The sequence below is a fragment of the Rhodnius prolixus genome, unplaced genomic scaffold (genome assembly GCF_049639745.1).
Source record: "Rhodnius prolixus isolate KJV_2025 unplaced genomic scaffold, Rpr scaffold_7, whole genome shotgun sequence".
Classification (NCBI taxonomy): domain Eukaryota; kingdom Metazoa; phylum Arthropoda; class Insecta; order Hemiptera; family Reduviidae; genus Rhodnius; species Rhodnius prolixus.
Genome location: NW_027411582.1, coordinates 26822934 through 26836875, shown reverse-complemented (window position 1 = coordinate 26836875; position 13942 = coordinate 26822934). Strand labels below are relative to the sequence as shown.

At 34.1% G+C, this 13942-nt stretch overlaps 1 protein-coding gene across 3 annotated transcripts in view; it reads right to left on the bottom strand.

Moving 5' to 3' along the window:
• LOC141447257 (uncharacterized) overlaps positions 1 to 13942 on the bottom strand; it is a 245541-nt gene that overhangs the window by 29483 nt on the left and 202116 nt on the right. For 2 of the 3 annotated variants that reach the window (XM_074114596.1, XM_074114595.1), the window contains one exon: positions 828 to 1040. In XM_074114596.1, the coding sequence (XP_073970697.1) occupies positions 828 to 1036 (209 nt within the window). In that variant the 5' untranslated portion in view covers positions 1037 to 1040. Of the gene's footprint in view, positions 1 to 827; positions 1041 to 5824; positions 6007 to 13942 lie in introns of those variants that run through there. The other variant, XM_074114597.1, reaches the window with a different exon arrangement.

Sequence of the window (13942 nt, the reverse complement as noted above, 5' to 3'; positions counted from 1 at the left end):
TCACTCAATCGCATTCAGTGCATTGCATTCACTCACTGAAGATTAAGGCAGTGAAATACACTCAATCGCATTCAGTGCATTGCATTTACTCACTGAAGTTTAAGGCAGTGGATACACTCAATAGCATTCAGGCATTGCATTTACTCACTGAAGATTAAGGCAGTGCAATACACTCAATCGCATACAGGCATTGCATTCACTCACTAAAGATTAAGGCAGTGCAATACACTCAATCGCATTCAGGCATTGCATTCACTCACTGAAGATTAAGGCAGTGCAATACACTCAATCGCATTCAGGCATTTCACTCACTCATTGTAGATTAAGGCAGTGCAATACACTCAATCGCATACAGGCATTTCATTCACTCACTGAAGATTAAGGCAGTGCAATACACCCAATCGCATACAGGCATTGCATTCACTCATTGTAGATTAAGGCAGTGCATACACTCAATCGCATTCAGTGCATTGCATTCACTCACTGAAGATTCATTCTTGCATTCTCTTCACGACGTTACTCTATTCGTCATTCAGTTTAACCAATTCTTTTAGTAATAGTGTGCGCTCCAGTTTAACATGATAAGTTATCGTAATTTACGCTCTTTGCTAAGTTAGTGTTAATGCTAGCCACTAAACTCTTAGTCAATAATATTATCTTTTATTCTAATCAGCCCTTCATACTTCCTAATCAAATCACAATATTCCGCTACAGCCTATTTCGTGGCTGTACTCATCGACAACAACCTCATGTACAGCTAACAACTCATAGGCCATACATATTTGAGACTTACGCTATAAAATAACAATTAGCGATGTGCTACTTACAATTCCATTACTATGATGAACATATGCGGCGTTTGGAAAACATCATGAAGTCTAATGATACGCGGCGATGGAGAACAGAGGGACAGTAATGCTATCTCGTGATGTATTTCTTTGGTACAATCTTCACCATATCTCATTCTAGATGAGAATTTCGCAGCGAATACTTCTCCAGTTTCTAAACTACGGCAACGTCGCACTGAAGCAAACATTCCCCTGGAAAAGAAAAAGAAAAAGTTGTTTAATACCTGGAATTTTATACGATCGTATAATTATAGAGAAAGATAGGATGTCGCTGATTTTATCTGACGTAGTACGCATGTTCATTGTGTCCCTGACTGGTTTCGTACTTATATCCATCATTAGAGACAGTGTTTAATCAGTTTTGGTGTAGAGATTGTTCATTCATTTACGTTACCTTCTCGCATTATACTAGCTGACTGTGTTAGGGAGGTTACATGGCCTGAATGCGTGTTTTACAAAATGTTAATGAATCATCAAACATTTTTGTAAAAATAAGGAAATCAAGTAATTGTTTTAAGGTTTCTATACGTTTAGTTCGTGGGTAAAGTTGGAATTATATATTTATATTAGGGAATTTAAGCATCAAAGCCTGATTAAAATTCTCTACACCAAACTGATCGAATGAGAATGAAAATCCAACACCAGTCAACGATACGCATGCGTGCTACCACTGATACAATCGAAAGATATTATCTAGCACACTGCATAACCTAAACCACATTTTCAAAAGACAAAATGGGTTAGGTGTTATAGACCTAAGGAAATTAGAGCTAATTGGTTTTTTTTTTTGTAGATGTTACAAAAGATTTTAGAACGCCTTTTTAAAAACACGAAGCAGAAAGCGATGCAAAGGTAATAAATTGCTTTACGATTGTTTTAACGAGTACAAAAAAAAAAGAAGACAAATTTTTGTGAATTCTTATTTATTTAGAGATTTATGGTGAACAGTTGGTGGATTTATGTGAATGTTCAACCAGGAAAACACAATCGTTACCAAATTTCTAGAATAGTGTATTCAAACTTCAAAGCATGGGGAAGGCTTGTTAGAATTGTGTTCATTATTTTGGAATAGTCACTACATACTAGAACATTCCTGTAACTCCTACGCCATTTCTATGCACTAAACCAGAATTTACTATTCTAGAAATATTTATGTTCCCAGATACCCAGATATAACCGTGAACAAAAAAAAAAGCCCTAATTTGTTTGTTTGTATAGAAACATCAGGCAAGTTTTTCAAGAACCTCTCGGTAAAAGTGTTGATTGACCGTTTGATCTTGAGGAAGAAACTCTTTCTGGACGATTCCGTGGATATCGAAAACAACAAATCAGCATGCATTTGATCTTCGAATTCGGCCATCCTTGCTTTTTTGGGCCTTGAAGAGGTTGAAGTGTGCCACTCCATGCTCTGGCGCTTGGTTTCTGGGTCGTACTCAGAAACACCCAAGACACGTTCCAAAAAATGGGGGTCATTTTCAATTGAATCCAAAACATTCAAACGGCTGTAACCGACCAGCTGAAGGCTATTCCAGTATCGGAGTTCGAGCACTGCTATGAGGAGTGGAAGAAACGTCTCCAGCGCTGTGTGGCTTCAGAAGGAAGTTATTTTGAAGGTGACAATATAGAATTGTAATTCTTTTTGAATAAAAAAAATCAGTCTCATTACTCAATTTACAGACCTCGTACAAAACATCCGTACCATTTTAATAAAATTCCCAAAGAGCAAAGAAAGGTAGAAAGGGATTAGCTAAGCGGACAGCGTATTGGATTCCCACGCGGAGGTCCCGGGTTCGAATCCAGCTGCTGGCCCCTTAGATTTTCTCTTCCTAGGAGCTTCTTACAGCTCACTGTTCCAGTGTTAACGGCAGTGCACTGAAAGAAAGCTCTGGGCGCCATTAACCTCAGATGCTGATGCGCCTTAAATCACTAAAAAATTATAAGATGCGAAAAACGGCCCGACATACGATACGTAGTCGATATCACTGGTAAAATAATATTTAAAAAGATGTTTACGTTTATTTAAAAAAATGTCTAGCAATAACAAGATTATTTTTAGCAATATTTTATGAATGAAAGCCGCTTTCATTGATTGAAGAACAAAAAAAAAACAAAAATAGACTTCACACTTCATTACCAAGAGATAAACTGACAAGGCTAGGTACCAAAATAGGAGTTGATTAAATGATAAACAGTCTTGTATTGCAAAAAAGAATAATTCTCTTACATAAAACGTTCCCTCTCTGTCTGACATCACGCCATTATCCATTTTTACATTGGCACACTCAAACCAAATGTACGACAAGCCAACATTGCCTTTTACAGCTGGATGAACGAAAGATTAGCTTAAAAACAAATGAGATGTTGAGATCTTAAGGCACAGGTTGGTAAGAGACCTACCAGGGGCTTCTTATTCTATACTAAGGACTTCCCACAAAGAGATATCACCTTTTACAACTGGAAGACATACTATATCAGGTGAGGTGTCCTTGAGAATGATGGGATAACATTCATGCCAAAGTTGGGTGTAATATTCTCCCTCCCCAAAGAAAAAGAATCATATTAACCAAGTGAGAAAGAAATCTTACAAAAGAAAATGCGGTACTGGTTGAAGAGACGAAACTAAGCAAGAATATAACAAACCAATGCAGAACTAGATAAAGAAGAAGAAGAAGAAGACAATGCAGTCTTAGGACTAGCGCACAGTTGGCCTACAAGATGGGCAGCATAACTGCAGGTTCTTACTTACCATCACATCAATTATGGTTTCTTATTTCTTTTATCATTTTAGAGACGAAGAAAGAAAAAAAAAGCAATGTGGTTGTCGGGCATAATCAGAATAATATCACGTAGTCGGAGAGTTATGCCGGCTTCAACTTCATTTGCTGGGAAAAAAAAGAAAAAGATTTAATTCACATCGGATATTTTTCTTTTGAACCCCACACAATAGACCTGTTTTGTAGTTAAAAAGTTTTATAGATTTGCAGGCTGATTTTTTTGTTATATCTATGTATTAAAAATAGCTGATCGATCTTGGTATTTCGTTATTACTTAAAAATCAGCCTGCGGATAAGTAGAGAATAACTGATTGGCAAGCAGAACCAAACAGGCTGGCTTCCAGCATTCTTTCAGTTCTTCAGATAAAGAACAATTGGATCTAGCCAAGAGGAACATGATTTTAATAATAATAATAATAATAAAAAAACTGGTATAGAAATCTAATAAGCTGAGGAATCGGTAAAAGTCTGGGTTCTGTGGACCAAAACACTTTAATTCTAGACACTGATACGAACTTTACTCACATTAATTCCCCCAAATATTGTCTTCAAAGTTTCAAGTTTTAACGTGTACTAAATATACGTTACAGATTCACTGTAACAGAATGTTAATCACAGGAGCAAGATCACATGATGGTCACACCAGAACTTTTCTAAAATCATTAATCATCGTAATATACGAGGTCTGTAAATTAAGTAATGAGACTGATTTTTTTAAATTTTTTTATCCAAAAAGAATTACAATTCTATATTGTCACCTTCAAAATAACTTCCTTCTGAAACCACACACCGCTGGAGACGTTTCTTCCACTCCTCATAGCAGTGCTCCAACTCCGATAATGGCTATAGCCTTCAGCTGGTCGGTTTTCGACTGTCCTAAAATGAGTTCCCTTGAGGTGATTTTTCAACTTCGGGAAGATGAAAAAAGTCACAAGGACTCAAGTCAGGCGAATAAGGAGGCTGAGGAGCCACAGGAATGTTTTTTACTGGCCAAAAACTGATTTTGAGTTTATTGAAATTGCTGTGTGGCAAGGAGCATTACCCGTGATGCAACACCCCACTTGTTCTTTTTTCGATATCCACGGAATCGTCCACAAAGAGTTTCTACCTCAAGGTCAAACGGTCAATCAACACTTTTACCGAGAAGTTTTTGAAAAACTTCGAAAAAGGGTCATTCGTGTGAGACCCAAACATCAAAAACAAGTTGGGTGTTGCATCACGGGTAATGCTCCTTGTCACACAGCAATTTCAATAAACAGAGTTTTTGGCCAGTAAAAACATTCCTGTGGCTCCTCAGCCTCCTTATTCGCCTCACTTGAGTTCTTGTGACTTTTTTCTCTTCTTGAAGTTGAAAAAATCACCTCAAGGGAACTCATTTTGGGACAGTCGAAAACATTCAATTGGCTGTAACCGACCAGCTGAAGGCTATTCCAGTATCGGAGTTCGAGCACTGCTATGAGGAGTGGAAGAAACTTCTCCAACGCTGTGTGGCTTCAGAAGGAAGTTATTTTGAAGATGACAATATAGAATTGTAATTCTTTTTGAATAAAACAATTTTTAAAAAATCAATCTCATTACCTAATTTACAGACCTCGTATTCCAAAACAAAATGTATACAGACCAACGAGTTACATCCAAACTACAAAAATTAACAAACAATGAAGTAAATCATTTCAAAATTACCGAAAAAAATGTTCAATAAAGAAGCAAATTCTGACAAAAACCAAATTTAAGATCAAAAAGTTTGTTTCTTGTTAATAAAATTAATTAAAATCATTTAATCGTATTCTAAGGATATATCCTAGAGTAACTCCTATCTTAGTAAAATGAAATCTACATGGAAGGAATTTGGGCTAGCCGTTGTCAGGAATATTTCATGCAAGTTTTCAGAGACCCGTAAGAATGTCTGTCCAAGTTACATTATAATAGGTATTCATTAGACAGTGGCATGTAAATGTAAATAACACTTCACTCAAGAATTCAGTACTAATTAATCTCCTAAAAGTATCAATGATCCAGAAGATTAACACTATAACTTAAGACAAAAAAATTATCTGCTGAAAGATTAGGTAGGTTATAGAATACTGGCTTTACTTGAGCTTTAATACTGTATTAAAAAAACAAGTTAAAATTGTTTAAGATATAATTTAATTTTAATTCTTTAAACAGAATTTGGTTAGATTGATGTTAAATAGTACTTACAATTATTGGTTCCATTAATTCCAGGCAATGGTAGGAAATATTGCTATTGATTGTTACCGCTATTATTAGTTCTTATTTTCTGTAATTAATTTAATCTTAAGAGAAGTATTTATAGAGCAAAATCTTCTTAACTACCTCGCGAAAACCTGATATCAGAAGATAAGACTAGTATGTGAGAAGGTTTCTCTAAGGTTTCAGAACAGGTTTGCTTAAAATTATGTACTTAAAAGTTATTGCCAACTTAATTAAAATTTTTAAGAATTAATATTGAATTTGTATAATTATTAAATATACAATATTGAATTGTTAATTTGTTTTTAATGTTCAATGAAAACATGAGACTAACTAAATAAATGAATACAGTAATATTCCGCAAAACAGTGATTAAAATGTGCACTTTCTTCATTAAATTTGGATTCATTAATTAACGATTGCAGAGAGGAAAAAAACAAAACAAAAATTTTGTGTTAAATTTATGAGTACAGCTTCAAAATTAACAAATTTGCCACCTTACATTTATAGTAATTAATTCCACAAGGTACAATTTAATTCAAGACCAAATTGGAGAAAACCTAGGAGTCAAAATCTAAATCTTTACACCAAATTAATTAATCTACCTCTAACACCATTGTCATCCATGTGAAGGTTGTAAACCGGTCATAGATACAATAAACAAGCAAGCAACAATGGATAAAATCAATTTAATAACAAATCCATTAATTAAACGAAAAAATGAAGTTAACAATATAAAAATTTAAATCGAAATAAAGGATTACTATAATAGATTACATCTACGTCTCTAAAGAGATCTAAAGAGACGTCTCTTTCTAGAAATATATTTACTGAGATATAAAGTAGACAATAAACTGTGGATGAGGTACCATTACAGGCACACACACAGTAGAGTGTTAAACATACAAATATTTTAATTACGTAGTTAGATTAAAAAATGGTTAAATTATTACATCATTAATTGCAGTTCATTTACTGGTAATTACTAGAGTATGTTTATGTGGAGAAAAAAAAAAATCGACCACTCTTAACAATTAACAACTATCTACTTACATTAATTGTCGACTTGTCAGTATTTAAGTATGTACTTCCATAATGTTCGTTTAAGGAATTCTAGGTTTCTGAGTTCCTTCAAGTTGATGTTAAAGAGAGAATCTTCTAGAGATAGAGTCTGAGTAGATTTAGATCCCCAATTTTGAAGATAAATAATCTTAAGTGAATACCAAAATATAGTGTTCAATATTCAACTTTTTCAGTTCTAATTGTTTTCTTTTAAAAAAAACTTACAGTAGGACAGTTGTGTAAGGGTTGATCGTCAAAAAATGCACTAGAAAAAAGGATAACGAAAAACACCCAACTTGGACAATTTTTTCTCTTTTTCTATAAAAGATAAAATTCCCAAATTTTCTTTAAAATATAGGGCAAATCCTTCTTTATAACTGTAATTTTTTACAACAACCCAGACCTATCAGATTTTGAGAAAAACATAGCAGAAATTTGGTCAAAAAAAAGTATTTTAAAAAATATACCTTGCTGTTAAACCTTATTTGTGAAGCACTTAAAATGAAAAAAATGATTGTGATCCACTTATTTAATGCCCCCTATCAGTACTAACTGTGTAAATCTTAGCACGATATACGAGTACATCAAATTCAACCGATTGAAGAGGATAATAATTTCTTAGACTTCATACACCGTACGTATAACCCATGGAAACGGACAAAATCAAAGATACTACCATCCAACGATGCGAATCTTACCATATTTTCAACAGAACCATAATTACCAAAACCAGTTCAAAGGCTCATACTACTATTACTACTAAGCCCAGCAAATACTACAATCTTAATTAATTGCAGTTTAATAAAAACAAATATATCGTCAGATTAACCTCGTTTGTAGCTGGCTATATAGACGTACCCTACAAATGATTAAATTTTCGCAGTATTCTGATGACTGTACAGCCAGATATTCAGTTATAAATTTAGCGCGGTTTTAAAACTATGAAAAGTTTAGCAGTCATTATCTCCTAAAGTAATGCATTGGAAGTCTTTATATTTTACTGGATTATAGCTACTGATGTACTCTACAAATGGTTAAATTTTCGTAATGTTCTGATGATTGTGGAGCGAGATATTGAGACTTAAATTTAGGGCGATTTTAAAACTATGAAAAGTTTAGCAGCCATTATCTCCTAAAGTAATGCATTGAAAGTCTTTATATTTTACTCGATTATAGCTACAGATATACTCTACAAATGGTTAAATTTTCATAATGTTCTGATGATTGTGGAGCGAGTTATTGAAACTTAAATTTAGGGCGATTTTAAAACTAAAACTATGAATATCTACAATAAGATTGTGCAGCCTAAAAAAGAAGGCATTCAAGTTTTTTTAAATTATATTAACATCTTTTGGATTAAGCTCTTAAAGGAACTGATCTACTGTTATTTTGGGAAACTAATTATCCCTGTGTGCAGTAATCTACAATGGCCAGTCTTGGAGGCTGTTTTTCAGTAATTTCCTTTACACTTTGTCAAACATGATTCTTTGAGGTATCTTTAATAAGTCCTAAACCAGGTGCGATCTCTCAACCCTCAACAATGCTAAGACGTATCAACATTTATGGAACTGAAGATTCTAACTATCGCAGAATATAAATGGTCAGTATTATAATAGTATAAGATGGTACTCAACTTCAAGAACAGGTATATCTATTCATTTCCATAAAGTGATTCCGTTAGATAAAGGTATGGCCGGAAGTGTTGGAGCTAGTAGGTAAGGTATATTCTAGAAGCTCTTCAGCATATTGAAATTGCAAAATAAAATCAAATGCAACCAGTATACTAAGTGACAAGGTAGTCTCTTTAAAGGAAAGCAGACAACTCAATGATTGAATAGTCCCATTACGCTTTACCTTCAGCGGAAATGTCTCTTTTAACCCTGTTATTGAAATGCAGCGGAATTTCCGCAATTACTTTTTAATCCAAATAAGTTCTTTAAAAATAATCCCTGTACTTTTTTAGATCATAATTAGACATTTATTTTTAAGTCAGTTAAGTATAATTTAGTTTCTCGTGAAATATTCTCGTGTATAGTAGCATTCTAATTTTGTTCGAATGATTTAAAAACTATTACATACACTTAAGAAAGAAGAAAAGGAAAAAGTATTCGGCCCAGTTTCTTAGCAAAATGTGCAAGGTAAATGCTTATGTTCCTCACTTAGTAGAGATTATATCTGTAATCATGATAGCCGAGCGGTTAAAGGCGAGACCCGCAAAGCTAAGATGTACTGTAGTTTAGTGGGTTCGATTCCCGGTCCAAGCTTTTTGGATTTTATTTAATGGTTAAAATAAGAATTTAGCAGAAAAGTATGTTAGCTAGTCGCCTCCGTCCACTACAGTAATTCAGTAGTTGAATGTAAAGCGCGCCTGAAAAAAATAAGTATTACTTTAGATTACTTTTTACGAGTAATGTATATGTGAAAGACTATATATTTCTTTAAAATTATAATTGTTAAATAATTAACCAATCAGATAGCAGGGATAGAGTTGTGAATATGGACGATTGGATTCTCCAATCAGAAGATAGAACTTTCATGGGTGGGAACTTTTGTGGACACGCCCACTCAATATCAATTCATAAACCATTCTGATAATCCTAAACTTCATAAAACATCAATGAAGATCTATCTTAATTGGAATTAATGTATCACGAAGAAAAGTCTGATAAAACTGTAATATCTGAAGGAAAACATTCTGACAATTAATTTATGGAAGTTAATTATCGTGACAATTATTCTTTTATAGCTAATATAAAGAAGACACTGTAAATAAATATATTTATATTATTTGGTAACGTTTCGTGAATCAATTTTGAGCAATTATGAATAAATACGTAATTCTTGACCCTTGCCCTTTATTGATTTTTGCAAGAAAATGCCTCATCCATTCATAAAAGCAAAACTAAGTAAACATACAAAATAAATGATAATTCGTATTCATACAACGACCCAATAACAGTTTTAATAATTTTGTGGATACATGAATAAATTTATTACATTTTATTATTATTTATTGTTTTAAAAGATTAATATATTTGCAAACATGTGTAGGTGTAGATCTTTTACAATGTATCGAATTTCTGTCCAGTCATGTTAACTACCTGTTATATGTACACTACAAAGCAAATATATATATTCATTTTAATTAGGTTAGAGATTTATTTTCAGTGGCAGACTTTTTAGTTGTTAAAAAAAGAAATAATCGAAGTGTTTATAATGTGTATAAATGTAAATTAGATGTTATCTTGTTAAGTGAATTGGCACACTTAAATTTTGTCTGAGAATTCCTTTTTGGTTTTAAGCCTTGAGACTTATTTCTCAATTTGATTCTTGGGGCACCATTTTCAACGATCGATAATCCGCAAGGTTTACTCATTTAAATTAAATGTAAATGTGAACCAGTATATCCAAAAATTGGGTCAAACGCCACAATAAGGAGCTGCGCTGTTGGGAAAAAACTGTGCTACAAACTCTGGATAAGACACGGAAGGTTCGATAGAAGGATGATAAAGAAGCTTCGATAGAAGGGTGATAAAGAAGCTTCGATAGAAGGGTGATAAAGAAGCTTCGATAGAAGGGTGATAAAGAAGCTTCGATAGAAGGATGATAAAGAAGCTTCGATAGAAGGGTGATAGAGAAGCTTCGATAGAAGGGTGATGAAGAAGCTTGGATAGAAAGGTGATAAAGAAGCTTCGATAGAAGGGTGATAAAGAAGCTTCGATAGAAGGGTGATAAAGAAGTTTCGATAGAAGGGTGATCAAGAAGCTTCGATAGAAGGGTGATAAAGAAGCTTCGATAGAAAGGTGATAAAGAAGCTTCGATAGAAGGGTGATAGAGAAGCTTCGATAGAAGGGTGATCAAGAAGCTTCGATAGAAGGGTGATAAAGAAGCTTCGATAGAAAGGTGATAAAGAAGCTTCGATAGAAGGGTGATAGAGAAGCTTCGATAGAAGGGTGATCAAGAAGCTTCGATAGAAGGGTGATAAAGAAGCTTCGATAGAAGGGTGATAGAGAAGCTTCGATAGAAGGGTGATAGAGAAGCTTCGATAGAAGGGTGATCAAGAAGCTTCGATAGTAGGGCGATAAAGAAGCTTCAAGAGAAAGATAAGATAATCATGAGAGTATTTGTGCAGAAACAAATCTCAATTACAGAGAGCTGTTATAAATTAAAATCTAAAAAAAAAATTCCACTGATTGGCAGAAATGATGATGATGCATTTGTAGAGACGAAGGTTATCTAAATGAACGAGATTGTAATGGCGTACAGTAGCGGGGGTGTTGTCCCTGATATTAAGGCTAGAGGTAGTAAATACAGCCGGCGGCTATTCACCACACACAGGAAGTATTTGTAACCTGTGCAGGAAACTGTGCCACTGTGTTTAGTATTACCTTCCGCTCAGATCTATCTTTCTCTCTCTCTTTTAATGTTCGTATTGCCAACCTAACCATCACGATTCACTTTTAATTCTTTTTGTCATACGTACATTTTAAAAATAATCAACTATACCTTACTATTGTTAATTTACTCATATATTTTAGATTTGTTAAAATTATTTTTTAATTAATTAATCTGCTGTGAGATTACTCATACGACTATCTATTACTATAACCTCAATGTTCTAATTCACAGATTGTCTTCAAACTATATTTAAGTCAAATTTTTTTCTTACCAAGACTATAAATTTGGAAAAACCGTGCAATACTCTGAAATATAATCTTATAGGAAAGTAGATATTGAATTTAGGCAAGAAAATCAAGTCATTGTTTTTCATTTTCCCATTTATAAATAAATGCCTTCTATATCGCTAATTTTATCCATTATAACGGACTTCCACCCATCATCAGAGGTCAAATTGGAGTTATATTTTGAACGGGGTGGGGCACCCGAATTTAAGTAGGAAACATAATATTTATTGAGCTTTGAGTTGGTTTTTAGACACTCGCTTTCGCTGTTGGGATCGGTAACCTATTTCAAGTAGAGAACCATTTTTCCTTAAATAATTTTAATAAATCTTACCAAGAGCCGCAAGGATGATAGTGTAAAGATCTCTGTAGATCATTTGTGTTCACAAATTATTATTTTATGATATTCAATAACAATTAAATGTTTTATATATTTATTTTTACAAGTTGCATAGTAAATAAACAAATAAATAATAACTTATCGAATGAAAAGGCGGCAGTCTTACAATATATAATTACGTTCTTTATATTAATATTGAATAATTCTATCCAATTTCAAACTTATCACATTTAAAATCATTTTTGAAAAAATATCTTTAATAAATGAAATTTTCAATTGTTTCAATAAAATTAAAATATACAATATATTTTAGACAGGCTGAAGAGCTACTCAATTTGAGTAAATTCCCTTAGCCTGGGCTAAGCAATTTAACTTAAGTTCTCTTGTACATATCGGACCCTTTAAAAATAACCACGGTAGCCAAGCGGTTAAGAGAGTAGACCCGCAAAGCAAAGATGTATTGTTGGTTTAGTGGGTTCGATTCCCCTAGTCTAGATCTTAGATTTTATTTAATGGTGAAATGTGAGATATTAACAATAAAGTATGTTTGCTATCTGCCTCCGTCTGCACTAAAGGCCCTTTCTTCCTTCAGAACTACCTCTTTTCCTGGTTTGGAAATATAAAAAGGCCCTGGGACAACTGGCTCGGCACAATTAAGTTCGGCTGGAATGGGTGCCGGGCCATGTGGGGATTAAGGGGAATGAAACAGCCGATCTGCTGGCCAGGTAAGGAGCTAGTACTTTCATTGGCCCAGAGCCTGTCCAGGGGATCACTAAGGTTGCAGTTCCTGTGGCTCTCAGAGATTGGATCTGGAGAGAGAGCATGAAAAGAACTGGGTGATGCTTCCTAGGGTCAAACATAGCAAAAGCATTATGCCCTTGTTGGGTAAACAAAGAACCAAAGAGACTCTGTGCTTGGGCAGAAATCAGATTACCCTGATTACAGGCCTATTGACAGGGCAGGGCAGGTTCAGAAAGCATCTGCACAAGATAGAGCTTATCAGTTCGGAATAAGATTGTGTCAGGAGAAGGAGGAAACGTCTCACCTGTTATTCGATTGCGTTGCGATCGAGCGACTGCGCTACGATATCTTTGGAATGTTGAGGCCAAAGGAGATTGTAGCGCAGAAGGAACTGGTAGGGAAAGTCCTCAGCCTTTTCAGAAGGGAAGGTTTCATCTATTAGACGTAAAGGGGGAAGTCACAATAAGCCTCTTTTGGCTGCGGTTCCGTGGGGCATGGGTCCCGTCATGCTATCTAATCTAATCTTAAACTGCCTCCGTCCACGACGTCCTATTTTGGTAGTTTGATGTAAAGCCTGTCTGAAATAATAGGCAATTACTTTACTTTATTCTTTACTGAATCCTTACAATAGAATCCATTATCATCAAAGCAATCTCCACCGCTTGATGCAGTGATATTTCCACAAATGATTGGAGAACACTTTATTCTTGTTTACAGCATTAAAAAGTGGAACTATTCGCAGAAAACCTAGCGTTCTATTTAGAAATGGTGGCTCTATATTCTATAAGATATCCCTTAAGACCGAGAATAAAGATTTAGCAATCCTAAACTACCGATTACCTCGATGGAATCACTGTCGAAGAACAAGGAAATAAAATACTTAAATAATCTAAATGAGAGAACATAAAAGCTGAACAAATGTTCAATAAAATTAGCGATAATTAAGGCAAGGCGTTCTGAATGAACTTTTTGTCCAATGGCAGGACTAAATCATTAATGATCTAAGGTCATTCAGAATTATGGAACGTAAAGTTTTCTTCTTTTTTTTTAAATATGATTAGAGTTGATCAATAAGTTGATCAATTTTTATCTACAATGTCAATCTTTATTGATCAGTTAAAATACAAAATTGGTTTAACGTAGGTGGCATTAGCTTATTGTCTATTGTTTTATAGGCTATTAGTCATTTTAAATAGCCAATTATTATAATGTAGTACGCTAGCATCAACTAGGAAGGTAATGGTGCCTTAGTTTTTCTAAAAGCATTATTATTTCAATAGC